This window comes from Mesocricetus auratus, unplaced genomic scaffold (assembly GCF_017639785.1).
Source record: "Mesocricetus auratus isolate SY011 unplaced genomic scaffold, BCM_Maur_2.0 Super-Scaffold_100008, whole genome shotgun sequence".
Taxonomy (NCBI): domain Eukaryota; kingdom Metazoa; phylum Chordata; class Mammalia; order Rodentia; family Cricetidae; genus Mesocricetus; species Mesocricetus auratus.
Genome location: NW_024429192.1, coordinates 81,682,877 through 81,709,935, shown reverse-complemented (window position 1 = coordinate 81,709,935; position 27,059 = coordinate 81,682,877). Strand labels below are relative to the sequence as shown.

The following is a 27,059-nucleotide window of genomic DNA, read 5'->3' as shown; positions in this document are numbered from 1 at the left end:
GGAGCCCACTCCAGCAGACTCAGAAAGTAACTCTGTACATCCCTAGTAGTGTGCTCCCACCAAGCCAAGACAACTGCTCCAGGTCACTGGCCACTTGGCAATCCACCTTCAGGTGGGACATCCCCTGACACACAGCAGCATTTTATTCACTATTGTGGGCATCGAGGCAGGGTGTGGCCATGGGAAGCCAGGCAGGCTGTCTGGGAGACGGAGGAGGATGGGCAGAAGAGGGCCAGGCGGAGCTCAGCAGCTGAGGTAGCCGGAGATACGTGGCTGCGGACCCCACCGCACCCAAGCCCTTCCTGCAGCCGAGCTGCATGATCAAGTACCCTGAAACCTGTGGCATCCCTCGGGGGTTGCAGCCTCCAGCATCAGCCTCCCTGCTCAGACTGCAGAAGATGCTTGGTGGCGGCTATCACCAGGCCAGGGGTGAAACCATCCCGGAGCTGCGCGGGCCATCCCCTGCCTGCAAGTCGCTGAGCGCTCTCTGGGGATGGGGATGAATGGTCAGTGGTCCCAGCATTGACACCCTTCCTGCCTCTTCCTGGCACTCAGATGGCTGGTGCTGAGGTTGTGGCCCCATCCCACCAGAGACTGGATATGCCACTCACGGACACCCTTTCCCAGAGGGATTTGGGGCGGATGCTCTCATAGCCCCACCTCCCTTCAAGGGCCCCTACAGCCTCCACCCCGGCTCACCTCAAATTTGCTCATGAATTCTGCAAAGATTCCAAAGAAGGCCTCTGAGGTAGTGGCCTTCGAGTCCTCTCCAAAGAAGGCCAGAGCCTTCCCTAGCTCTTCCATGGCTTCCCGCTGCAGCCCGTCCAGCGCCCGCAGAGCTGGTTGTGCCGTTTCCAGAAAGGACTATGGGCCTTGGTTAAGGAAGCAGCCACTGGGTGCCCTACCTCCTCGGCTGGAATGTGACCCCGCACAGCCCTAACTGCTCCACTCCCTCTCTGCCCCACCCCCACCCAGTCCTGCACAGACAGGCTCCCGGTCACCAGCTCCTAACCTCATGCATAATTAATTTACAGTATGTACAGCCTTAGACAGCCTTCGCTCTCTCCGCAAGAGGGTGCTATCGTCTTGGGGAATTCTGCTTAGTGTCTTCTTAACCCTTGTTTGTTCGTTTTGTTATTATTTGTTTGTTTTATTTTTAGATAGGATCTCATTATGTAGCCCAGGCTGGCCCTAACTCCAGCTCCTTCTGCCTGAGCATCCTGAGAGCTGGGATTCCAGGTTTGAGCCCCAGTGTGCTGGGTTCGCGGCCCACTTGTCAGACCACTCACTTTGGACCGACCCTGTGTGCCTGACACTTGGTTTGTGTGTTTGAGACAGGCTCTCTTGTAATCCAGGCCGGCTGGGAATTAGCCAAAAAGCTGAGGATAACTTTGTAAGTCCTGATCCTCCTGCCTCTACCTCTGAGTACGTGTGTGCAGTACCACAGCAGGCCATTTTTTTCTTTTTACCCTCTTTTTTTTCCTTCCTCCTTTCCTTCCTCTTTTTGCTTTATTTCTTCACACAGTTCGAATGCCCACTGTTTCTGTCCTCCAAGGGTAGGTTTATTCCCTCTATGGACCTCCACAATTTAAGACAGTATCTGGTACACTGTAAGAAGGTCCTGGGGAAAGACTCAAAGTGTACAGCTCGGTTATTTAGTGTGCAAGAGGCTCTGGACTCAATCCCCCGTCACCTTTCTCATCCGGCTTTTGGCTTACAGGGCCTGGCTGGCCAAGCTTCTCTTTGTCTCTCGTGATTTAAATCTGGATCCCACCATCCTTGAGGATGCATAGTCAACATGTCAAAGACTTAGGGAACTATGGGTCGGCCTGGTGACAGAGACCTGTCTCCCTAGATACTTGGGAGGTCGAGGCCAGAGAACTGTAAGTCCAAGGCTTGCCTGGGCTATAAAGTGAGTCTGAGGCCAGCCCAGACAACCTAGAGAGAGTCAGTCTCAAAAAGTAAAGAGGGGCAGACTGGATCTATAGTTCAGTGGTAGAGTTTTTGCCTAGCTATGTCCATTGTCCTGCTTTCAATTTCCAGCACAGGAAAAAGAAAAGCAGGTAAATGAAAAAAAAAAAAAGAGTGGTGTAGATGTAGCTCAGTGGTAGAGCCTCTGCCTAGAATCCCACAGGAAGGGGCTGAGGACAAGGCTTGGCAGTAGCATACTTGTTGGAAATCCTCCAGTGTTGGGCTGGCAGTGTGGCTGTATCCGAGACCTTGGGCCTTGGATTCAATCCCCAGTAACTCTCTCTCTCTCTCTCTCTTTCTCTCTCTCTCTCTCTCTCTCACACACACACACACACACACACTCTCTCTCTCTCTCCCTCCCTCCCTCCCTCCTCTCTCTCTGTCATACACACACACACACACACACCCTCTCGAAGGATCCCTGGGCCCACACAGCCTCTGCCTGGAATTTCTGCAAGAGTCCACAATGACCACTAGAGCCGCAGTCAGCTTTATCTAACCTTCCCAGAGTCCAGTCTGGTGCTGGAATGGGCGATTAGAGGATACTGTCATGACCACAGCAAACCTGTCCTCACTGGAGGGGGACATGCTCTGGCAGGCCACCTGAATCTCACTGACAGTGCCATGGAGGTCTGCCAGGTCACCAGTCAGGGCTCGTTGGTTCACTGCAAGTAAGGAAAGGAGCAAAGTCTTATGGGGGTTGCATCCCTAGTTCAGGGCAGCATGTGCTTGCCTCCCTCACCCATGAACACAGCCTACCTTTGGCAGCCAGGGGTACAGTGGGCAGATCCTGGGCAAAGCCCAGGAGCTCAGGGAAGTGCTGACTTAGTGATTTGGCAAGGATGTGCAGAAAGGTGGACTTCCCGTCCACTGTCTTGGTGGAGTTTAGCTGCAAGGGATGCCCAACACAAATGCTCCTCAAAGACCCGCCCACCATGACACCAGGTTTTTCTGTGTTCTTAGAATTCTTAGTCTTTGATACTCCTCCCAACTCCCCTCCCAAGTTTACTTTTCTAGATCCTGGAGCTGAGCTAGAGAAGCCACCTTCCATACTCCCGCCCTTTGCTTGAGTCACATCTGGGCCTATGTTCAGTAAGCCCAGGCTCCCTCCCACCCCTCACCCCCCCCCCCCACCTCCACCCGGGGGAAGAACTTCCTGGGCATAATGTTTTCTTCTTCCCTGTTAGAACACCTTTGTTGTTTGAGCCAGGTTCTTCTTTAGCCTAGGTTAGACTCAAGCTCCTGATCCTTCTAAATTCTGGGATTACAGACATATGCTACCAAATTGGCTCCATAGCCACAACTCAGCTCAGGCTTGACCTCCAAGTCTGATGGCTGGACCAAGTGACTGCTGGTCCTCACCTCTGTCAAGAAGTTGATCTTGAAGCCGGTAGTCTTGTTGGTCTTGGGCTGTCCATCGTTGAGATAGTTACCCATGGCCAGCACAAACTGTAGGGGGGAAAAGCAGACGTGATGGGGTCTGTATGCTCACCCCACCCCTAACCCCATGTGTAGCTTTTGGTTTCCAGGCTGGGAGCCCCAGGAGACTGAAGATCAGATTAAACACTCAGGTATGGGAAGTGGCCTGACCTCCAGGATCTTGGCCAGTTTCCGGCTGTTTTTGAGCTCCAGGGATGCTTGTCGCAGGCACTCGAGGCTGCCTCGTATCTCCTCTGTCTTCTCCTGTAAGGTGGCCTGGAAGTGTAGACTGCGCAGGCGAGTCTTGTATTCGGGAACTGACAGCATCTGCAGGAAGGTCAGGGGCTAGGATTCATCCATCCCCAGACAGTACCTACTGCCCAGCCTGGGGAGGGAGTCCTCTGACTACTAAGCTGGAAAACTTAGCACAACTCCTAGGGGATGTTCTCATTTCAATCTGCCTTGACCTCGGGTGGGAACGGGCCATCAAAGGAGTTAACTTGGGACTCAGAGCCGAGCGGTGGTGATGCTCGCCTTTAATCCCAGCACTTTGGAGGCAGGGGCAAGCGGATCTCTTTGAGTGCAAGGCCAGTCTGGTCTACAAAGCTACACAGAGAAACCTTGTCTCGAAAAACAAACGAACAAACAAGCAAATAAATAAATAAATAATGGGACTCAGTGGTCGGGGCATTCTTCACGGGACTTGGGACAGAAGCCAACTCCCGACTACGGAGGGAGCCCAGGGGAAGGCTCCCATAGCTATGGCGGGGTGCGGGTCTGGGTCCGGGTCCGGTCTTAGCACCTGCAGGACAAACTGGTCCGGCTCACTGAGGCGGCCCGGAGCCTCGCGGAAAGCCTGATAGCGCTGCTCCTCGTCGGCGTCGGGAGCGAAAAGCAGCAGCTGCGCCAGATGCGCCGGCTCCAAGCGCCTTGGCTCCATGCTCATGAGCACCTGCCGCAGCTCGCCAGGGGTCAACTTCAAATGAGCTAGGAGGATGGCTGCGGGCGGGGCACCAGGGTGAGCGGGGGCGGGGCCCGGAAAGAGGGCGGAGCCCAAAGGTGTAAGGCCTCAGGGAAGAGTGGGGGAGCTTGATGATTGGGAGCGTAGTGAGGCAGGGCCTGAGAGAACTGCCTAGTGGAGAAGGGAGTGGCATGGGCGTAGCCAGAGACTAGGAGTCTGGAAAACTGAAAAGGGGCGAGATCCCCAAATATGATTAATTACCAGGGAGGTGGGCGGACCTGTGGGAGGGACGGGGAAAACTAGGGAGGAACGAAGAAGATAAAGTGATTGGAGGAGGGGCCAGAACCAAGGCGTGGCCAATAGAGGGTTCCTAAGTCGTACACCTAGTCTAGATGGGGGATCCTGCTACTCTTAGGGGTGGCCTATTTAGCCGAGTGACAGGTCCCAACCCCCACATCGGAATTTCGATCACCCCACCCCTTTGCGGGTCTCAGCTTTTGTGGCCCGGAGGACGGGCCCCTAAGGCTTCTCACAGGTATTGTAGGCCTTCTTGTGGGACAAGATCTCCACCACTTCCTTCTTCCTGAAGGGCTCGGGGCCGGGCACTGGCTCTGGAAGGGAAACTGGACAGTTTAATGGGGGACGGGAGGCTAGGCTAGGGCTGCTGTGGCAGGGCCAAGGGAGAAATGTGGCCACAATCAGTGGTCAGAGACCCTCTTCCCAGCAGCTCCAGGCTTCCACACTCTCCTCAATTCCTCAGCCTTCGGACCCCACCCCCCTCCCGCCCATGGTCCAGCCTAAGGCATTTAGGCATTAGATGTGGCTTGTCTGACCCCACACTGCAGTCTCCTCATCTGCCCCTTTCCCTGCACCCTTCACACGGAATGAAGAATGAAAGCCAGCCACTTTCTGACTTCGTGATGTGTACAAGAACTGACTACAGACACTTGGAGTCACACTCAACCAATGCAAGGAGATACCTAGAAAGGACTGGGAGAGAGGGAGCCTGACAAGGATATTCACAGATGCCTTCTGCTCAACCTATCCTGGTTTTGTGATTTTCTGCAAACTACCCAGCCTCTCTGGGCTTCCTCATTAAGAAGTGAAAGTGTTTGCAGGATCTGGCTTGCAGGACTGTTAAGACATTCAAGCATGCAGAAGGACTTGAAAGTTTGAAGACACAATAGCAGTAAGTGCATGCTCTGGGGACTGGGAGCCAGAGAATGCCCAGAAGACAGCAGGCAGTGTGGCTTGGTTACATGGCCCAGGGCAGTCAGGCCACTCACTCGAAGGTTTCTGGGTGCCGAAGTGGAGCTCCAGGTCCAGGTATTTCACCATGTCGCTCAGCTTATCATAGTCAGAGTCCTCCCCAAGCTGCAAGGGATCATGGGAAGTTCAGAGCAGGGAAAGCCCAGGCAGCTAGCCTGCCCTTGTCCTCTGAAATCCATCCTGGGTTCTCCCAAAGAGACAGGACACAGGAGGTTCAAGAGGAAGGCAAGAGCAAGAGGAGGCTGCAAGAAACACTAAATAGAAGCTGGGTGTGGTGGCGCATGCCTTTAGCCCCAGTACTCCAGAGGCAGAGGTCTCTGTGTTTCAAGCCAGCCTGACCTTGTCTCAAAAATGAATGAATGAATGAATAAAGGAAGGAAGGAAGGAAGAGAGAAAGAAAGAAAGAAAGAAAAAATTAGCTGGGTGGTGGCGGCACACACCTTTAATCCCAGGACTCAGGAGGCAGTGGTAGGGGGACCTCTATGAGTTTGAGACCAGCCTGGTCTACAAAGCAAGTTTCAGGACCACCAGGACTACACAGAGGGACCCTGTCTTGAACCTCCCCCAAAAGAAAGAAATGCTATAAACAGGGGCTGCAGAGATGGCACAGCAGTTAAGAGCACTTGCTGCTTTTGCAGAGGACCTGAGTTTGGTTCCCAACATCAGACAGCTCATAACTACTCCAGTGCCAGGCTACCTGATGCCCTCTTCTGGCACCTGCACTCATATGCACATACCCACATGCACACATGTAATTTTTTTAAAAAGAAAGAAATTCTGCATAATCCAAGTTATAAGCTAAGAAACTGACTGTCCTTCTGACCAATAAGGCAGACATTCTTGGTACTGCATTCGCAAAGAAGGGGGCTGGAACAAGAGAGATGAAGAACCTGGTGACAATCAAGAGGACTAAAGAGACCTGAGGGATTTGTCCTGTTTTAAAGTCTCCTTTTGTGTGTGTCTGGTCTCTGTGCACATACGTGTTCATGTGTGTGGAACCCAGTGGTAGACTTCAGGTGTCTTTATCCTGCTCCGCCTTTTCCCCCTTTTCTTCTTTTGGTTTTTCGAGGCAGGGTTTCTCTCTGTAGCCCTGGTTGTCCTGGGACTCACTCTGTAGATCAGGCTGACCTCGAATTCACAGAGATCTGCCTGCCTCTGCCTCAGGAGTGCTGGGACTAATGCACCACCACTTTCCAGTCACCTCTTTTCTTTTTTTCACATGAGTACTAGGGATCTGAATGCAGGTCCTCACACTTGAGCAGTTAAGTGCTCTTACCTACTAAGCTATCTTTAGCTTCATCTATACCAGTTTTTTTGAGATCATCTCATCACTAAACTCAGAACTCTACTGATTGGCTAAGTTAGTTGGCCAATGAGCTTCAGGGATCTGTTGGTCTCCACCCTCCTCAGCCCTGGGCATTCAGACATACACCACTATGTCCAGATTTCCACAGGGGTGCTGGGGTCCAAACTCAGGTCCTGATGCTTGCACAGCAGGCACTACCTACTGAGCCATCTCCCAGCACTCTCCTGCCTTCTTTTTGAGATAAAGACTTGCTATGTAGGCCAGAAAGACCTGGAATTCATAATCTTCCATCCTCCGCCTGCTGAGTGCTGGGATGACCGGCCTGTGCCACCACACCCTGCTTGAGGATCTCCTTTGCAGGGGATGCGCTCGTCCCAGAGCTGCCCGAGACAGGACGAGCTAGTGCTAGGGCAACCAAAGCTGTGACAGGCCAGGGGTTGGAAAATGGACCAAAGGGCCGAGGCAGTTTGTGCCGGAGGTGACCGCCTGCGATGGGTGAGGGTGAGGGCGACTGCTGAGGGAAAGATCCTAAAGCAAGAAAGACAAGAAGAGAAATAGTCTCAGAACGAGACTGCTGGGCAAGAATGCCTGGCAGGGTGGGTGGTCAGGTGTGTTCAGCCTTGGTGACCAGGAGAATGACACTGGGGAGCAAGTTTGTGAAATATGGTCTCCAGGAACCCAAGATGAGAAACTTCCCTTCTCTGGGACATGCAGCCCAGGCTGGCCTCAAACTCACTATATAGACAAGGGTGACCTTGAACTGCTCCTCCTGCCTCAACCCTCCCAAGTGTTGGGATTACAGGTGTGCAGCATGATACCTGACCCATGTGCTTGGAGTCTCGATCCAGCCTCCTAAGTGCTGGAATGACAGGCAGGAACACTGTGCCCAGCTTCCCCTGGCCATGTTTAAAGGAGCAGATGAGCTGGGTGTAGTGGCTCATTCCTCTAATGCCAGCACTTTGGTGGCTCTGAGGCAGGAGGACTGCCATGAGTAAAAAGCTAGAATCTAAGAGAACTAGTTCAGCCTCAAGAGTGATGGTTTTTTGCAGGAGGTAAGAACTCCCCACTATGCTTCTGGCTTGGGGACACATTTGTCTTTGGAAAGACTGTCAGTTCTCCTCTGCTCAGGGTGAGAAGGTCCAAGGAATATTTTAGTTGATGTTAGAAGAGGCCAGGAACTGGTGAGACGGCTCGGGTGCTTTCACCAGTTTGATGGCCTGGAATAAAGCCTGAGCGCTATGTGATGGAAAGAGAGCTGACTCCTACACGTTGCCCTCCACACCCGAGCCCCTCCCCCACACAAAATAATTTAACAGATGCAATTTTAAAAAGCAGCTGAAGGAGAGGACTAGGCAGTTGGCTGGGAGATGGGTCTTGCCTTCAGTGTTACTGTCCAGACCGCTCAGCCAGTTGAGAGAGCCATGGGTCCCCAGGTCACCTACCTGGCCCCAGATAGTGCCTTCTGAGTTCTCCACCTGTTCCCAGCGCAAGCGCTTGACACTCATGTGGCTGGTCTCGCTTCGGCGGTGGCCCATGCCCCGGGATAGCATGGGGGGGTGCGCATGGCACGGGTGGGGGCAGGGGTGGCGGAGGCGGGGGTGGGACTGGGTGGCTAAGTTGGTTGAGGGGTTTGGTCAATGACTGAGGAGGACCTCGGGGACCATCGGGGGTGCGAGAGCTGGGTTTGGAGTCGTGGAAAGGCAGGGGCGGGGGCGGTGGTGGGCTGAGTGGGGGCGGGGGGATGTGGTCGGAGATGGAGGAGTAGGTCAGAGAGCTGCCCTCCTCGCTGCTGCTGACACAGTCGCTAGCGCTGCTTCTCTCATTGGTCACAAAGCTGCCCTGGTCATCATGGAAACTCATCTGTCCAGGGGAGAACAAGGTGAGCGGGAAGTCAGGCTGAGGCGTGCAGACCGGAGAAGTGTGTGTGGGTAAAACGGGAAAGCAGGTGGAGAGTAAGAGGAGCTAGGGGCCAGGGTAGGCAGCCTGCCGCCTTAGCCTGACGTTTGTGAGTGGGATAGCCTGGTGCACGGGACAGATTGAGACAAAGAGTGGGTTAACCTGAGACAAGTATATGGAGGTAGCCTTAGGGAAAGGACAGAATAGTCCTGGGAATGGTACAGAAGTGATTGGTGGGTTTGGCCTGGGGTTGCGAGCTGGGTCTCCTAGGATGAGGAAAGGGGTAACCTGAGACAAAACATATACGATGGCCTCAGGCAGGGGCTGGATAAGTATCAATAGGGGATAACTTGGGATGATGCAGAAATGGAATAGGGTAGCCTAGACAGATTCCAGCGCAGACTGAGGCAGGGGTGGAGCAGTCTGAGGCAGTCTGCAGTGGAACAGCCCCCTGCAGACTCTGGGGGATAGAATACCCTCTATAGACCTCCACCCCTCAACTCTCTCCACCCATTCACATGCCCACCTCCTCATAGTCATTCTCAGGTGTCAGGAAGTCATCCACAATGGTGACCCGGGGACCCAGCTGCTCACTCAGCACATCCAGGAAGCGGTCTGTGTCTCTGCTCCGCACGGGGCGTGAGAAAGCGAAGAGCTTCCTGCGACTGGGTGGCCGGATGGGTTCTGGGCTTGGGGGGCTGTCGGGGCAGATGGATCCAAGGCCTGGCTGTGGGGAGGGTGCCCTGCTGCTGTCCAAGCTGGCGTAGGGGTGGGACTCCGAGCTGCTGGGGGAGGCCAGACCCCCAGAGCACAGCGGGTCATAGCAGGGGGATGGCAGGAGCCGCTCGCTGGGCCACGAGACTCCAGACAGGGTCCTGGGTCCTTCATTGGTGGCAGAAGGAGAGACAGACTATCAGCCAGTACCCAGCATGGGTGAAGAGTGAGTAGCTGTCTGTCCTGAGACATGCTTTCTGTCTCTGGGCTATTGCCTCCCAGGCTGTTCCCCGAGAGTAACCAGACACCACAGCAGGTGGAGCAGAGAACAGCTCTTGACTTCAGTTCCTGCCATACTCTCGCTCACCTCCAACATACCCCAAAGTCTCACCAAGACTGCAGGCAAGGGTCATGAGGTGCCACTCCCACCCAGCAGGCCTCAGATGCACAGTAGGAGCATAGGGGGCCGGAGGATCTACCCCTCCCACTCCTGCCCTTTTTCAGTAGTGGAGATCAAGGCTATGGCCTTGCACACGCCAGGCAAGGACTCTGTCACTCCCCCACACCCATCCACCACAGGTGTGCTCCCCCACACCTGCTCCACCACAGGTGTGCTCCCCACACCCATCACCACAGGTGTGCTCCCCACACCTGCTCCACCACAGGTGTGCTCCCCACACCCATCACCACAGGTGTGCTCCCCACACCCATCACCACAGGTGTGCTCCCCACACCCATCACCACAGGTGTGCTCCCCACACCCATCACCACAGGTGTGCTCCCCACACCCATCACCACAGGTGTGCTCCCCCACACCCATCACCACAGGTATGCTCCCCCACACCTGCTCCACCACAGGTGTGCTCCCCACACCTGCTCCACCACAGGTGTGCTCCCCACACCCATCACCACAGGTGTGCTCCCCACACCTGCTCCACCACAGGTGTGCTCCCCACACCCATCACCACAGGTGTGCTCCCCACACCCATCACCACAGGTGTGCTCTCCCACACTCACACTTATGTGGTGCTGGGAATGGACCCCAGCCAATCAAACACTCTGCCAACTGTACCCCAGGCCCCCACTTTCTTTCTTAAAGTTTTGAGGCCGGGTCTTGACAAGTTGCCCAGCCTAGCTCTGAACTCATTCTGTAGCCCAGGCAGGCCTTAAACTATGATCCTCCTGCCTCAGATTCCCGAGTAGCTAAAACGACAGGACTGTGTTATAGGCACGGTTGGTCTTGCGTAGACTGCACAGAAGCTATCTTCCCAGCTATGCCACTCACGCAGCAACACATGCACTTTATAGTGTATCCAAGAGCCACACGCTAACTTGAGGACTCACATGGCGGAACACTCTGCTTTTCCAGATCACCACATGGGGTGAGGACCACAAGGACAAATGAGGGACTAGGACAAGTCAACCTGATGACCCGCTCACTGCACATGCTCTCTTGGCTTCCCTGGGACCCATCTGCACACCCTCTAGGGGTGTGCCTGGGAGTAGGGATGACAGCCAGTTAGAAGGACAGAAGCCAGTACCCCTTCAGGAGCAGAGATTGACTGAGGCCATACCTGCTGTGCCTACCAGGCTGGGGACTGGCGGAGAGGCCCGGGATTTGGACACAGTCCCTATCTTCCCTTTGAAGCTGCTGTTCAGGCGCGACTCAAGCTCCGCATAGACGGCCGACATCTAGTGGGCAAAGGAGATGAGTCCGACCTCCTCCTACTGCCCCCTTGTGGTCTCAACAGGACCACGCATGGACAGTTTGCCCCAGCCTGAAACAGCAGCTGGGAAACTTTGGCCAGGGGCCTCCACACACTGTCCCCATAGGCCCATGATCATTGACTACAGCTAGAAGGCAGAAAGATCTCACCATTTTGGGGTTGGGGGTCTCCGGAAGGGATGTGCCATCGCCAGCCTGACGCTCGCCTGGGATCAGAGGTAGAGGCATCTCAGGGCAATCACCAGGACCTGCCAGGAAGGAGCCATGGAAACCTCATTTTCCGTTCTGAGCTCTACGGCCCAGTCCAGACCTGTACAGTTAGCACTCATTCTCGCTATCCCTCAGGCTCCTGGTTCCTCATTGTGGTGGTTAATCTTGGTTGTCAGCTCAATTGGAGCTGGAATCAGCTGGGTCACACTTTTGGTGGTCTGTGAAGGTGCTTCCTGGAAGGATTACCCTAGAAACGAAGGCTCTACCCCAGAGTGGGCAGGACCTTCCTGCAGCAGCACAGATAGAAAGAGATCTGATGGGAAAGCAGGACTTTGCCTGCCTGCCTTCCCTCCTTGCTGGCGAGTGCATCTATTGTGCTGCTGCAGCCGTTGCCATGAGAACCCACATTTTTCAGGCTCCCAATGCAGACTGGATCAGAAGCTCTTTGGAACCCTCTGTGCTACTGGATGCCCAGCCTCTCCAGCATGTAGACGGCCATTGCTGGACCACTCAGCCATTATCATGGAAGCCATTCTAATAAATCCCCTTTGTGATTTACATTCATTCTATGGGGTCTGTCCCTTCAGAGAACCTTGACTGATACACCCAGCATTTCACTAACTCTGATTTGCAATAGGGAAGCAGCACCAGCGTTTCTATGTGGGGCTTTACCACAGCTGAGGCTGGCCTCCAGGCCCTGGGAGCGCAGGCTGCGGCGGCACATGGAAGAAGCTCTCTGGGAACTCCGTGGTTGTGGCTCTGGTGTGGGCTCTGGTGTGGACTCTGGTTCCAGGTCTAGTGATGATTCAGGTTCTGTGGTGGGACAGGCAAGGTATGACATGAGGCCGTTGTCCTGTCAGCCTCCACAAGCAAGGGAGGTGAGGGAAGAAGTCACCACCACTGGGGGAGTTGTTGTAGGCAGGTGCTTTACCACTGAGCCTTACCCCAGCCCCTCACTGGGGGATTCTAGGCAGGTGCTCTACCACTGAGCCACACCCCAGCCCCTCACTGGGGGATTCTAGGCAGATGCTGTACCACTGAGCCACACCCCAGCCCCTCACTGGGGGATTCTGGGCAGGTGCTCTACCATTGAGCCACACCCCAGCCCCTCACTGGGGGATTCTGGGCAGGTGCTGTACCACTGAGCCACACCCCAGCCCCTCACTGGGGGATTCTGGGCAGGTGCTGTATCACTGAGCCACATCCTAGCCCCTCACTGGGGATTCTGGGCAAGTGCTCTACCACTGAAATGCATCTATCTCCAGATAGTTAGAGTAATGCTTAAGCATGTGTTCTAAGACCAGAAACCAGAGTACCTAGAGCAAGAAAAGCACCTAAAGGAAGGGAAACACAGTGGAGGCTGATGCTGTTCCCAACAGGGGTCTTCTTAGGATGCTGTGCTTCTAGGTCCCCAAACCCTGTGCTGAAGTTTCGGGTCTGAGCCACCACACCTGGGTAGGGATTCTCAGACAAGGACAGGGCTATAATTCAGTGGGAGAGCACTTGCTTAGCATGAGCAAGGCCCTGGGTTCCATTCCCACTGATGTAAAAAGAAAACGTGGCTGGGGTGGCACTCACTCAAAACCCCATCACATGGGAGATGGAGGCAGGAGAATCAGGAGTTCAAGGCCAGCCCGGACTACACATGAGTTTGAGGTCAGCCTGCCTGTGTGAGACCCTGTTTGAGAGAGGAGAGAGGAGAAAGAGAGGAAGAGGAGGAAAAGGAAAGGATGGAGAAATGAACAGTTTCCTGTTATGCTGTGTTTGCTGCATGAGAGACAACCAGCCAAGCCCACTGTTGAGTATGTATTTGCCAGGACATGTGGGCACATGCATGTGAGGGAGGGGCCTAGCGTGGCTGCCAGACCCCTGGGAGGTGAGACCAGGTGTCTACTTGTTCACCTGGCAGGCGGGGCAGCTGGCAGCCGCCCCCGGGAGTGCTCACCTGTCATGGCTGTGTAGCCCAGGAAGCATGCGATCTTCTCCTGACACAGCTCCTGCTCCTCGTAGGTCAACAGCTGGTAGAGGAACTGCCAGAGCACCTGCTTAGCAGGTGTGTCCAGAACGGGGTACACGTCAACAATGAGGGTATCGATGCTCCTGCAGTGGGGGTACAGAAGCAGGGAGCTCATCACTCAGGGCTGTGGACCAGGAGGCGGTTCCAGGCCCTGGAATTCAGCTCCCGCCTCGGCCCCCACCCTTGAAAGACAGAGCAGAGAGGACAGGAAAGCAGTCTGCTCTGACTCAAATCCCAGCTCATTGGCAGATCACTTACCTAGCATTATCCAAGGTTCTGGGTTCAATTCCCACCACTGCCACCACACACAAAAAAAATGTAATAGTCAAATCCCAGCTTTGCCGTTTACCAACTAAGTGACCTTTGTCAAGCTACTTAACTTTTTCTCTTTTGCTTGGTCTGTAAAATTGAAAATAAAAATAGCATCTACTGGGCAGGAGATCTCAGCTGGCAAAGGTGTGAGCACTGTGGCATGCATGGCCCCATATTCAATAAGCACATGTTTTTTAAAGAAAGATTGAGGGTCAAGATGAAGGAGAACGTCACAGAAAGTTGTTAGAATCCCTTTTACATGTGATGAAGTTCCAGAATCCACTATGGAGATGGTTACATATATTTCCAAGTATGCTAAAACCCCAAACCACTGAACTGCACAGTTCAATGAATGAATTGTGGCCAGAGAGATAGATGGATGGCTCAGTGATTAAGAGCATTGGTGTTGTGGGGTGGTAGTGTGCTTGCCTTTAATCCCAGCACTCAGAAGGCAGAGGTGGGCAGATCTCTCTGAGTTCAAGGCCATCCTGGTCCACAGAGGGAGTTCCTAGACAGTAAGGTCTACACAGAGAAACCATGCCTCCAAAAACCAAAAATAAGAACATTTGTGCTATTATTGCAGAGGACCCAGGTTCAGTTCCCAGGCACCTGTAACTCCAGTTCCAGGAGATCTGATGCCCTCTTCTGGCCTGCATGGGCAGTGCACATGTGTGGTACACTTACATGCAGGCAGAATACTCATACACAGAATTTTTAAAGTTAAAAACAAATAAATGACTGAATTATATAGCACGTGAATTATATTGCATTATATATTATTTAAAGGTTGTAATCACATATACTTCAAACCAAAATAAATGTATTGCTATACTTGCCATAAGACATGACAGACATAGCTCTGGTTTAAAAAAAAAAAAAGATTCCAAGGGCCTAGGTGGGAGCTGGTGAGGTTTCTTGACTGATGTCCATTAACTGTTTCTGCCTACCTCAATTCACAGAAACGTCTGCATTTGCCCAAGATGTCAGAGTCCAGGTTTATGTGGGCATGAGGCAATGGCCTTTAGTCTCAGCACTGAGGAGGTGGAGACAGGCTGGTCTCTGTGACTTCCAGCCCAGCTACTTGCTGCGTAGCAAGACCGGTCTCAAAAGTAAATAGACGAATACATTTAAAAGTTGGGGTTTGCCCTAAGGCACTTAAACTCCCATAATACTAGCTATTGCCTTCTTAGAGCTTTCTCTCCACCCAGCAAGGGTGAGGAGGCACAGGCAGGAGACTAGGATTGCCAGGGTTAGGTGGGCTTGGGTGGGGCCCAAATAGGTTAGGTCCCTACCACCGCTATGCCCAGGGCACCTGTGCTGGAAGAAGCTCTCAAGAGCCCGACAGACTCCATAGCGCTCAGGAGGAGTGAGGAGGTGGTCCAGCTGCTGGCTGAAGGTCCTCCCCTGCACTCGGATACTGGAAGGGAGGATGTCTGCCACCCACTGCAGCGATGTGAGAGCCGACGACCCGGTCGGGGAATCCAAAGAATCTGAATCTGCGGGGGACCACAGGCATGGGGAGGTGCGGGTGACCCAGAGTCACCAGGTTAGGCGCAGTTTCCCAGGCAGCTGGGGTCAGCCATCTTCCGAGCTGGGGCGTGCAATATATTGGACAGGCCCTTTGTAGAGAGCACTGAACAGCACTGAACGCTGCGCATTGGGCTCTATAGCACCCCCTGGCGGTGTTCCTGGGAAGCGACCAAAACAGTCCTGGGAAATCTACGACTTGATAGTCTCACCGCTGGCAAAAGGGACCGGTCCTTCCTCTACCACCAGTGTGGGCATTGCGCCACTGCCTTGCAACATGGACACCACCTTGTCGTGGGAGCAGTTCCTGCAAAGGAGATGGCCCAGGAGGGCCTGACAAAGTGAGCTCTGTCCATCACCCAGCAAATCCACTGTTCATTCAGGACTAGTCAGGACTCTTTGATATAAGTTAAGGCCTCGTGCAGTAGAAGCCCAGGCATTGGACAGCTTGACCTTCAGATGCCCTGGGCTTGGCATTCCTGGGCATAGAAGGAGCTATTTCCATGACAACACAGATATTTCAATGACTCCCCTCCAGAGAAAGAGATAATCGGTCTTTTCCATTCTGTGTCCCCAACATGTAGCTGCAATATTTTCAGCCGGAAGGATGGACTAGAGGTTCTGGCAAAGTGGAAGGATGGAGTCAAGTGGAATCCCCACTACTATGGTGGCACACAACTGTAATCCCAACACTTAAGGAGCTGAGGCAGGAAGATTTGCAGAATTTGAAGCCAGCGTGGATGACATAGCAAGTCCAACTTGCATGGACAACTAAGCAAGACCTTATCTCAAAAAAAAAATTAAAAAAGACTGTCATGGTAGCTCACACCTGTAATCCAGCACTCACTGGAGAAAGGTGGGTTTTCATGAATTCAAGGCAAGTCTGGGCCACATAGTGAGTTCCAAACCAGCCTGGGATACAAAGTGAGACACTGTTTAAAAAAAGAAAAATCTTAAACAAAGGGCTGAGGATGTAGCTCTGAGATAGTGTTTGCCTAACCAAGGGCCTTGTGTTCGGTCCCCAGTATGAACGGAAAAATAGCCTTCAGGGGAAGATGGATAGGCCCAGGAGACAAAGGCCATAGGACATATGTCAGAAGGGGGTCAGGGCCACTATTAGTGTTCAAGAGGTGAAAGTCTTGGAGGATGACTCATCCCCAAGATCACAAGACACCTCAGGGGCTGCTGACCTCATGTCCAGTCCATTGAGGAAGAGGATCCGGTCACCTGACTTGAGGGAGGCATTTTCAGCGGGGCTGCCTGGAGGAGAGAGAAGGTATATAGTCAGTTGACCACCTCATAGCAGAATTGTATGGGACTCTCCGATCTCAACCCCAGTGAATGAGTCAGATAACCATTCTTCAGTTTTACAGGTGAGAAGTGAGACTCAGAGCTGTCTAGATGGTTTAGGGGGTAGGGAAGCTCATCTGACTACCCGAGTTTGGTCCCTGAGACCCACATGGTAGAGAGAACTGACTATTACAGGTTGTTGTCTGTCACACACACTCACTGGATGATACATGTGTGCTTCTCCTCCAAATAAACAAGTGCAATTTAAAAAGAAGAGAAAGGAGATTTAGATACAGCTGAGGCCTGTAAGCTTGCATTTTACATGCAGAACAACCAATCCACACCCTGAGCACCACCTGCCTTACTCAGCTTGGGGCTAGGAACCAGACAGTCAAAAGGGACAGCAGCCCCTAGACCAAGAGCCCATTGACATTGTTCAAAACCACTGCGATGGTTTTAATATTCTCAACTGGACAGAACCTAGAATCACTTAGGGCCAGGCCTCCAGGCATACCTGTGAGGGATTATCTAAATTAAGGCTGGCCTCTGAGATATGAGGGAGTGTCTCCATCATGTTAACCCAATGTGAGGAGATCCCTTCTAACCATGGGCAGAGATGTTCCCTGGGAAGGGAGGCTGAATGCCTAAAATAGAGAAGGCAAGCCAAGTACTGGCATTTCACCCTCTGCTTTTTTTCTTTTATTTTCATGTGTGTGCACGTGGCATGCATGTGTGTACATGTGTTTTCATGTGTGTAGATGCATGTATATGTGTGGATGGCTGTGCATGCATGTGCAGGTATATAGCAGAGGCCAGAGATTAATGTCATCCTCCAATGATCTTCCACCTTGTTCCCTGAGGCAGGGTCTCTCAGTCAAGCCTGGAGTTCATCCATACAGCTAGCTTGCTCTGGGAGTCCCATCTTCTCCTTCTAAGACTGGAATTACCAGCACATTGCTGTCCCACCCAGAATTTTGTATGTGTTCTGGGGATCCAAACTCCAGTCCTCATGTCTACTCAACAATCGCTCTGACCATCTCCCCAACCATTACATTCTGGTTCTTAACTCTGGATGCGATGTGACTCTCAGGCATAGATAGCGTTACTAGAGAGAGCTACAACATGGGTTTTCACCTCATCCCTGAGGGTAACCTGTTCATTCCTCACCAGGCAAGACAGATTCAATCCAGACCGGTCCGTGGCCGCGCAGGGTGAAGCCGAAACTCTTGTTACCCTTGTAGACTCGAACAGTCCTGGGGGAAAGGATGAGATGGGGTTGGAGGTGGGTGACAGGCGGATGTCTTATGTCCTTGTCCTCCCAGATACCCACTGTACGAATCTCCGACTCAAGCTCGTGCATGATCGGGAAATGTGCCTTACTGTCACCCGCGTGCCCTGTATACCTGCGAGGGCCCCCAGGGCCAGTACGACCGCCCAGCAGCGAGGCCGCCTTGCGTGGGGGCGGCTCATCAGGACGGCGTGGCGCGGCGCTGGCGCGCGTGGACACTAGGAGGCGCTCGGGACGCTCCTCGCTGCGGCTCCGGCGCAAACGCTGTGCGCCTTGAGCCCTCCGAGCGCGGCACAGCTTGCCTAACAGACCCTGCGACACCACCTCGTCGAAGCGTGCCCGGTGCTTCTTGGGGATAAAGATCCTGCAAAGCAAGGGCCGCAGAGTCAGGCACGGCTCCTGACTACATCCCAAAGATGCCTCCTGGTGGTTCTACTGTCCCTTCCTAGGGGTGACCAGGGAAATGTTCACTCTCCCCTTCTGTGAGCAGACTTGCATTCCCAGCTGTTGTAGACCTGGCCACATGAGGGCTCAGCAGACAGAAGCACTTGCTGTCAAGCTTGAAGACCTGAGTTTGACTCCTCTTCACTCACATGGGCGACAGAGAACTGACTATCCTAGACATCAGGAGTGCAGCTTCACCCCGCCTTGGAAAAGCCACACGAACTGTCCCCATAATACTAACCTTTGCGGGGCTTTCCTGTTCCCAAAGTAGTCTATGGAGGATTCCAGCTCCTGTCTGTCTTCCATCTCTGTCTGTTCTCTCCCTCCATCCTCTCCTGTGCTTGCGTCTAGCAGGACAAGGCCAGGCTAATGCTCTCCTTCTCCCCCCTGCTTATTTCTAGGTGATTGCTAAAAAAACTACACCAGCCGTCCGTGGGATGTCTGACTTCCTCCGAGAATCCTTATACTTGCAGTTTCTCTGCCAGCAAGGGTGAAGGCAATTACCACCTCCAAGCTTTTGGCTCTGCCTGGGTCTTCCCCCCTCCCCTTTAATTTTTGTCTTAAAAGAATGATTTTTATTATTTTAAAGTGTGTGTAGGTGTTTCCAGCCCCCTGCATGTGTTTAATAAACCTCTGTCCATTTGTCCCTGCCTGATTCTGGGGCTCAACCATGAAGGCCTTGTGGTACTCTCCAAGGTGTCGCCCTGCAGGTGGCGGGAGAAGACAGCTTCCGTGAAACATCCACACCCTGGGATAAGCCTTTGGTGCCTGTAATTCTAGGAGCTCTCCAAAGCCTGAATTTGTAGCTGTGCTGTGGTCCACAGTGATGGGAGAGGACTTGGCACTTGAGCAGGAAGGGTATGTGCATGTCTGTGAGTGATCCAACCCCATCTCTACATAACAACTTAACACCGTGATGGACTTACTGATCCACTGCAGAACATTCCAAGCCATACAGAAATCTGTAACTTTTCAGGGTGACACAGCTGGCCTCTGACACAGCTGGAATCGAGGCTCATGACACTAGCAAGAGCTTCCTGGCTGTGCCCCAAGGCTCCCTTCCCTCTTCCTTGTACCAGGAGCCAATGCCACGGGCATGGTGGGGAGTCAGGAGAAAAAGAGCAGGGGTGCACTGCCTTGGCATACAGCTGAAGTAACCCTCTCCTGAACTTGCTCTGTAGCTCCACCAGCCTCTGTGGGTAAGGTTAACAAGGCCCCCTGGGGAGAATGAACTCCCCTGTGAGACAGAGGCATGCAGATTCTCCAGCAGGGCTCATGCTAGCCCTGCCCCCAGGGAGTTCTGCTTCTGATTGGATACTCCAGGTAACCAGGAGGTGTCCTGAGCCTGACACTTCCATCTGCCTGCAGTCACAGCCCTCTCCTTACCCTCCTGCCTCATGTCCAGGCAAAGGATGTCCACCTCATACCCTCAACTTCAGCCCCAAGCTCTGTAAGGCATCAGACCCAGATTCAAACCTGGGGATGGGTCAAATGCCCAGTTCAGTCTGACAGTCAACACCAAGTATTCAAGGCCCTGCTTGTCAGGTGGGCACAAACTGGGGAGGTGGAAGGTCTAGTGGCTAGTGCTCTGCTTGGCATCCTGGAGCATAGGCCAAGGCCGTCTGCTGAGCCAGACACCCTTCCTGGTTGGCATGAACCTTCCTGCGTCACCATCACTGTCTGGCCCAGCCACCCCAGTTCCAGCACTGCTGTAGGTTAATTAAAGCTGGCACAGCCAGATGCAGTGGGACCGAATTCATTATAGGGACAGATCATTGCCTTTTTGACTATGACAACCCAGCAATGGGTCTCCAAGGCTCTTATGCCCTTGCTATGCCAACAGGCCTTCCGAAGTTCCCAGGGTTCTTTCTGGGAGTCACAGTACATAACCTTCCACTGGGTCAGTTCTGCTACCAGAACGTCACCTAGGATCCCTTGCTTGTGTGTAATCTATCCCAGCTCAGCTTTCTTCACCTAGCGCTTGATCTCCAGCCAGCGAACTGGTGGAGACGGGGTAGGGGCTTCGGAGGCTGCAATCTGCAGTTCTCGACAGCGGAAAGGTCCTGTCTTCCAAACTCAGAAGTTCATGCGATGCGCTATGTTCTTATCCAGAGCACTCAACAACCCCATTCTTGGACCTGTGTCCTATCCTGTGAGCCAATGCAGGGAGGTTGGCTTTTAATACTAACCTTTCACTTCATCCCAACTTCTCCGGTTGCGCGTGGGTCCTGGGTACCCACCATCTAAACCTCACCTCCCACACACCCACCAGTTTATTCTCATTGTTCCCAGTTTATGGGCTCCGCCCAGTCTCGATAGGTTGCCCACCCAGAACAGGGAACCCCCCTAGATGTCCCAGCCCCCTTCCCCCCACCTCAAGCTGGGCGGATGTGGGCGCAGGGTTCCCAGGGGCGCAGAACGCGATGGGGAAGCTACCTAAAGTGCCGAGAGAAGCCCTGGTCCTTCCCCATCTGGATCCGGGAGGGCGGCGCGGCAGGTGCGCACCGGGTAGCGGGTGGTGGAGCCCACGATGACAGAGAGGGCGCCCGCGACTCCACGCGCCTTTGCCGGGAGAGCCTGCGTGGCCCCTCCCGGCCAGTCCCGCATGGTGGCCCGGTGCCCGCCTCTTCTTGGTGACTCCGCCCCGGCGCCTCTTCTCTCCCCGCCCCAGGACCCTTCACTAGCTGGTGCACCCGAAGGAGTGGATCGGGTGATTCCAAGCTATTAAGCCTTTTCCTTTGACTCTCTTCTCTGTCCCTCTCCAGGAATCTTGCCTGGAACATCACTCGCCCAGCGAGTCCCCCTTACAGTGGCTGCAACACTATGCCACAGCTAATACTTTTTAGAAGAATCCCCTTTTGTAGTAGAGGGAGTTGGCCAGTGTGGAAAATGCCCTTCCTACATATCCAGGGGAAGCTAGGGAGGAGGACTTAAATGCCCAGGCCAGGGCCAGAGACTGCACTCCAGAGCAGTGGGTGGCCATGCTACGGTTTATGGATTCTAGGGGAGGTGGAAGAACCCCAGGGGTTTTGAGGTCTTGGTACTCCCAGAGAAGGGTGATGCTGGAAGCCAACCCAGGAAAAGGTGTAGGATGGGACAAGAGGCTAGATTTTTCTCCCCAGTACTGAGCTTGAACAAAGGTTTCACACGTACTACTTAAGTACAGCACGTTTTAGTTATTTTGACACAGGGTCTTATGAAGTTCCCCAGGATGGTCTTCAACTCACTTTAATACAGACTGACCTCAAATTCTCCTTCTCTCTCCCTTTGCCTTCTCCTCCCTCCCTCCCTCCCTTCCTCCCTCCCTCCCTCCCTCCCTCCCTCTCTCCCTCCCTCTCTCCCTCCCTCCCTCCCTCTCTCCCTCTCTCCCTCCCTCCCTCCCTCCCTTCCTCCCTCCCTCCCTCTCTCCCTTCCTTCCTTTCTTCCTCCAGATAAGGTCTTATGTAGCCCAGGGCAGCCTCAAACTTGCTATGTAATCATGGATAATCTTGCACTTCTGACCCCACTCCCACCATCATCTCCTGGGTGCTAGGGTTAGAAGCATATACTCCCAGGCCCGGTTTTATTCCATTCAGGGAATCAAAGTGAGGGCTTTGTGTGTGCTAGGTAAGCATACTGTCAGTTGAGCCTCATTCCCACCCCAGGCCTTGAAGTTTTGATCCTCCTGCCCCAGATTCTCAAGTAAACTGGATTATAGGCCTGTTCCCACCACATTTGGCTGAGTGGTCAAATCTCAAAATACAGAAGTGGACTGTGGATGTGACTCAGTAGTACAGCATCTGCCTGGAACCTCCCAGTGAGGGGCTGGGGTGTGGCTCAGTGATAGAGCCCCTGTCTAGAATCTCCCAGTGAGGGGCTGGGGTGTGGCTCAGTGATAGAGCCCCTGCCTAGAATCCCCCAGTGAGGGGCTGGGGTGTGGCTCAGTGATAGAGCCCCTGTCTAGAATCCCCCAGTGAGGGGCTGGGCTGTGGCTCAGGTTAGAGCTAGAATCTACCAGCGAGGAGCTAGAGCGTGGCTCCATGGTAAAGGACTTCCCTAGCAAGAACAAAGTCCTAATGTTCAATCCCAGCCCTGAAAAACAAATCAAAAATACTAACAGGGCATGGTGCTGTCCAACACCTCAATCTGCCTCCATCCATTTTGGCTCCACTGCACAGCTGTAACCTTTCAGAGCTATTTCTCTCTGGTGGCTGCAGCAGCAGCAACAGCACCTATACCTCCTCATGCCACACTTCCTTGCCCTCCCCCATGCCTGACAACTCTCAGGCACAGTTCATGACAGGTCAGGAGGCAACCATGGTGCTACTTGCCAGCATCATTGTCCCAGAACCAGTCACCCCCAAAGGCTATGAAAACTGTCCACTGGGCTGGCAACAGAGAAGATGAAAGTATCGGATGAATGCTCATGCTGCAGTCTGGACATGCTGCTTCAGGGCCAGGCCACTACAGTCAGAGACATCCCCAGATAGGGTGCCAGTGGCGGGGGCATTTGGCCAAGTGACTTGTGACAGCATGGAGTACACACCAGTCTATATGTGTGGACTGGACTACCATGCCTATCTCAGCGAGAGAGCATTATCAAAGATCATTCTAGAACAATCATTCTCAATCAGAGGCAATTTTGCTCACACCTCTACCCATTGAGGACATTTGGCACTGTCTCAAGATTTTTTTGGCTGTCACAAAATGACAGCTGGGAGAAGGATGTGTTGCTGGTCCTTTCAAACAGCCTATGTGCACGGGGCAGCTCCCAGTCACAGAGAAATAGTGGGACCCCCCCTCCACGTTGCACTGAGTCACCTAGACTCCATATGGGAAGTCAACACTAACTGATCACACACTATGCTGGGCACTTTGGCCAACATCAGCTCATACAATCCCCCCAATAACTGTATTATGCCTTTTTATTGCTTTGTTTGTGGTGTGCGTGTGTACCCTATGCATGCTTGCATGAATGTGGGTGCATGCACATGTGAGGGTGCATGCACTTGTGTGCTTATGCATGTGGAGGACCCAGGTTGATACCCCACTCATCCTCCATCCCTCTTCCGCCTTGTTCATTAAGGAAGGGTCTCTTAGTCAAACGCAGAGCTGATCGACAAGGCTAGTCTTGCTAGCCTGCTTGCTCTGGGGATCCTCATCTCTGTCTTCTGAGGCTGAAATTACAGATGGATGATTAATATGGGTTCTGGGGATCTGAACTCTGGCTCTCATGCTCATGCCAAAAGCACATGAGCCACTGAGTCACTTTCCCAGCCTTCATAAATAAATATTTTTATTTTTTACTCTCTTGAGACAGAACGTCTGACTGGTCTCAAACTCATAGAGACCCACCTGCTTCTGTCTCCCCAGCACTGGGATTAAAGGCGTGTGCTACTATAACTGGTAGCTCTGATTGTCCTGGAACTCGCTTTGTAGATCAGGCTGGCCTCGAACTCACAGAGACCTGCCTGCCTCTGCTTGCCAAGTGCTGGGATTAAAGACATGTGCCATCATGCCTGGCTTTGTTTATTTTTAAGTGTGTGTGTGTGTTTGTGTGTGTGTGTTTGTTTGATACCCTTGCCTGAGTGTGCATGTGGAGGTCAGAGGTCAACATGAGATGTCTTTTTCAATTGCTCTCCACCTTTCTTTCAGACAGGCTCTTTCACTGAACTTGGAGTGAACTGATTAGGCTAGAATGACCAGTGGGCCCCAGGGATCCTGTCTCCACCCACCCCCCATGCTGGCATTGCAGGCTGTGACACTGTACCTTGCTTTTACATGGGTGCTGGAGAACAAAACTCGGGTCCTTGTGCTTACACAGCAAGCACTTTGCCAATTAAGCTGCTGTCTCTCCCGTGCAACTATAGCATAATTATTTTGTGTATGTGGTACAGGGAATCACACTCAGGTCTTGGGCATACTTAAAAGAACTCTACCACCGGACTATCTGTTGTTTTTGTTTTCCTTTCTTTGTGATGAGGTCTCTTTATGTAGCTCAGGCTGGCCCTGAACCCTATATGTAGACTCAAACTTGCAACCCTACCGCAGGCCCCTGAGTACTAATAAAAGTGTGACCCCTGTCCCCTGCATTCGGCTCTAAGGCATCATGGTGTCGCTGACACTTAACACCAAATAAAAGAGGAAAAGGGGGCACAGGTGATCTCTACTCTACCCCAAGGTCTCCAGCTAATCTGTTTTGCTTATAGTCAGTCCAACTCACTTATAGTGGTTCCTACCCAGAAACCCTCTTTATCAAACAGTTTATGGAGATCAATTTACTTCCTCAAGGTTGTACCATCCTCACAGAGACCCCAGAGCTCCATGTGGAAATCCCAAATCGTACCACGTAGCCATGCCCTGTTCTCTACCTACCTTTCCTTCCCTCCCCCAGCAGACATATCCCCTGCAACTGCTCCTTCTGGTCCCTCCTTGGACACATCACACTTTCCAAACTGCCTGTCCTGTCCTAATTAGAAAGCCATTTTACCACTTAATCAGACTGGGATTCCTTGGGGGACAGACCCAAATTAGGCTCTAAGTGACAGCAAGAAATGCTATTGTAAGGGGACACGATGCCTTTGCAAACTGTGGCCACCAATCTGGACACATTCAAGGTCTTCACTGCCCTAAAGGATAGCTACTCACCCTGTATTTATGTTAAATACTTAAAGTGTAATTAATGCGAGCCTGTAACCTGTATATATATGGGACAGTTTTCATGTAGCCCAGGTTGGCCTGAAACTTGCTATGTAACCTAGGATGACCTTGAACTTCTGAGCCTTCTGCCTCCACCTCTCTAATGCTGAGATTACAGGCATACATCACTATCCCTGTTTTGTTTTGTTTGTTTTATTTGTTTCTCTGTGTAGTCTTGGCTGTCCTGGATCTCACTCTGTAGACCAGGCTGGCCTCGAACTCATAGAGATCCACTGTTTCTGCCTCCCCGGTGTTGAATGCTAGGATTAATGGTGGATGCCAACACTGCCCGGCCATCATGTCTGGTTTTATGCAGTGTTGAGAACTGAACCCAGGGCCCTGCTATGTAACCCTGGCTGGCCACAAACTTGCAGTCTTTTTGGCTTAGCCTCCCAAGTGCTGGGATTACTGTTATGTGATTCGAATTTATGAAAAACCCATCCATATTAAATAGTCACATGTACTTAGTGGCTACTATGGGAGAGGGCTCAGGATCATGGTCTTACTTCACAGGTCTTCTCTCTTCTGCCTGGGCTATTGCAGCTACCCCAAACTCTACCCCTGCACCCCACACACAAACACCCCCCTTTGCTGGCATCGTAGTCATACATCTGTGTTCCAAGTGGCTTCTAACCTTCTTGGAAAAATTATTTATTTATAGCCAGGGCCTTGATAAATCATCTAGGCTGGCTTTGAACAGTCCTCCAGCTTTAGCCTGCCATGTAGCTGAGATTCAGGTGTGGCTCTAAAGAAAACTTTACATAGGTACACACACACACACACACACACACACACACCATCAATCCTCCTCCTCATCATCACCACCACCACCTTTTATCTGTTTAGCCTCTTATTTAAGCCTTGTCTTTCTGCTATGTGGGCTCTCTGGGCCAGGGTAGTGATTCCCCATTGTCCTTACTCAATGGCAGGCAAGGGTGTCCCTGTTCTTGTGTTCTGGTACTAGATGCTTGGTGTTGAACTCTTCTTGGGGACTGACCTTCCTCTCCCCAGAACTCACTTTCGGCCCCCTCTGAGCTTTTTTTTTTTTCCCTCTGAGCTTTTTGAGGTATAAAGTTGACACCTGCTGAGTCCTTGCCCTGATTGCTGCAAGTCTGGGGCAGCAATGGACTGCCCCTAAACTTGGATCTCAGAATTAGCCAAGCAGGTTGTGATGATTTCTTGTCCCTTCTGAGACTTCTCCAAAAGACTGCACTCAAATCTCCAACACCCCCAAGAAACCAGCATACAGTGGGGACTTTGGCAGCTGGCCAACTTCAGGGAGCGAGGTGTTAGGAAATGCAGAGCGGTTGTAAGGGTTGGGGGGGAGGCGTTGTCTGAAGTCCCCGCTGCCATGTTATCCTCCTTTCGGAGCCCAGCTGGGCGCCGCCCCCTCCTCCAACAACCTCCCCAATTTTCCTGTCGCACTTGACACCCGCTGGCAACACAGGCTTTCCATTCATCCTCCCAGCAGCGCCCCAGGGAAGCAGCGGGCCACCGGAGCATCCCAGGGTGTCCAGGGGTTCCCGCTTTTTCCAGGCTCTAAATCTAGACCACCTCCTCCCTTCCTGATCTTCAGCGGACATGGGCCTGTCGGTCGCTCGGGGACGAAAAGCAGCCAGCAGAGAGGCAGCCGCCTCTGCCGCTGTCCCAGGAGAGGTGGCGGAGACAGAAGCCCCGGAGCATCGAGATGAAACCAGGAAATCTAAGCGATCCGACAGCTGAGTCTGACCTAGAGACAAACGCGCCAAGTTCTCCGGGGACAGCCGCGTCCCCCTACAAGCCCAGCCCTTATGGAACTAGGCAGAACCGAGCTTTGCCTATCTGTCACCTCCCCAGGAAGTCCTCAGCCCCCTGCATCAGCTCCGCGATAAATTCCGCCCTAGAAATAACTTTTTTTTTCCTATTCAGAGCTTTTTTTTCTTCTTACCAGCAAGAGTCAGTCCCCTTACTCACCCCAGGCAGCTCATGGTGGCCTCTTTCGGTGGCCTCCAATGCGTTACGCTGCAGAGTCGAGATGCTGAGCCCGGGCTG

At 52.8% G+C, this 27,059-nt stretch overlaps 1 protein-coding gene across 1 annotated transcript; it reads right to left on the bottom strand.

Moving 5' to 3' along the window:
• Positions 1-125: 125 nt before the first annotated feature.
• Positions 126-27,059, bottom strand: LOC101842007 (Grid2 interacting protein). The gene is given in 22 exon segments (XM_005079950.4): positions 126-487; positions 700-864; positions 2,518-2,636; positions 2,731-2,860; positions 3,334-3,420; positions 3,562-3,717; positions 4,193-4,389; positions 4,885-4,962; positions 5,638-5,725; positions 8,369-8,482; positions 8,484-8,786; positions 9,349-9,704; positions 11,111-11,228; positions 11,413-11,510; positions 12,145-12,285; positions 13,418-13,572; positions 15,114-15,297; positions 15,541-15,635; positions 16,519-16,588; positions 17,786-17,871; positions 18,022-18,270; positions 26,982-27,059. Coding segments are annotated over 22 exon segments (3,075 nt in total). The 5' UTR covers positions 26,996-27,059; the 3' UTR covers positions 126-415.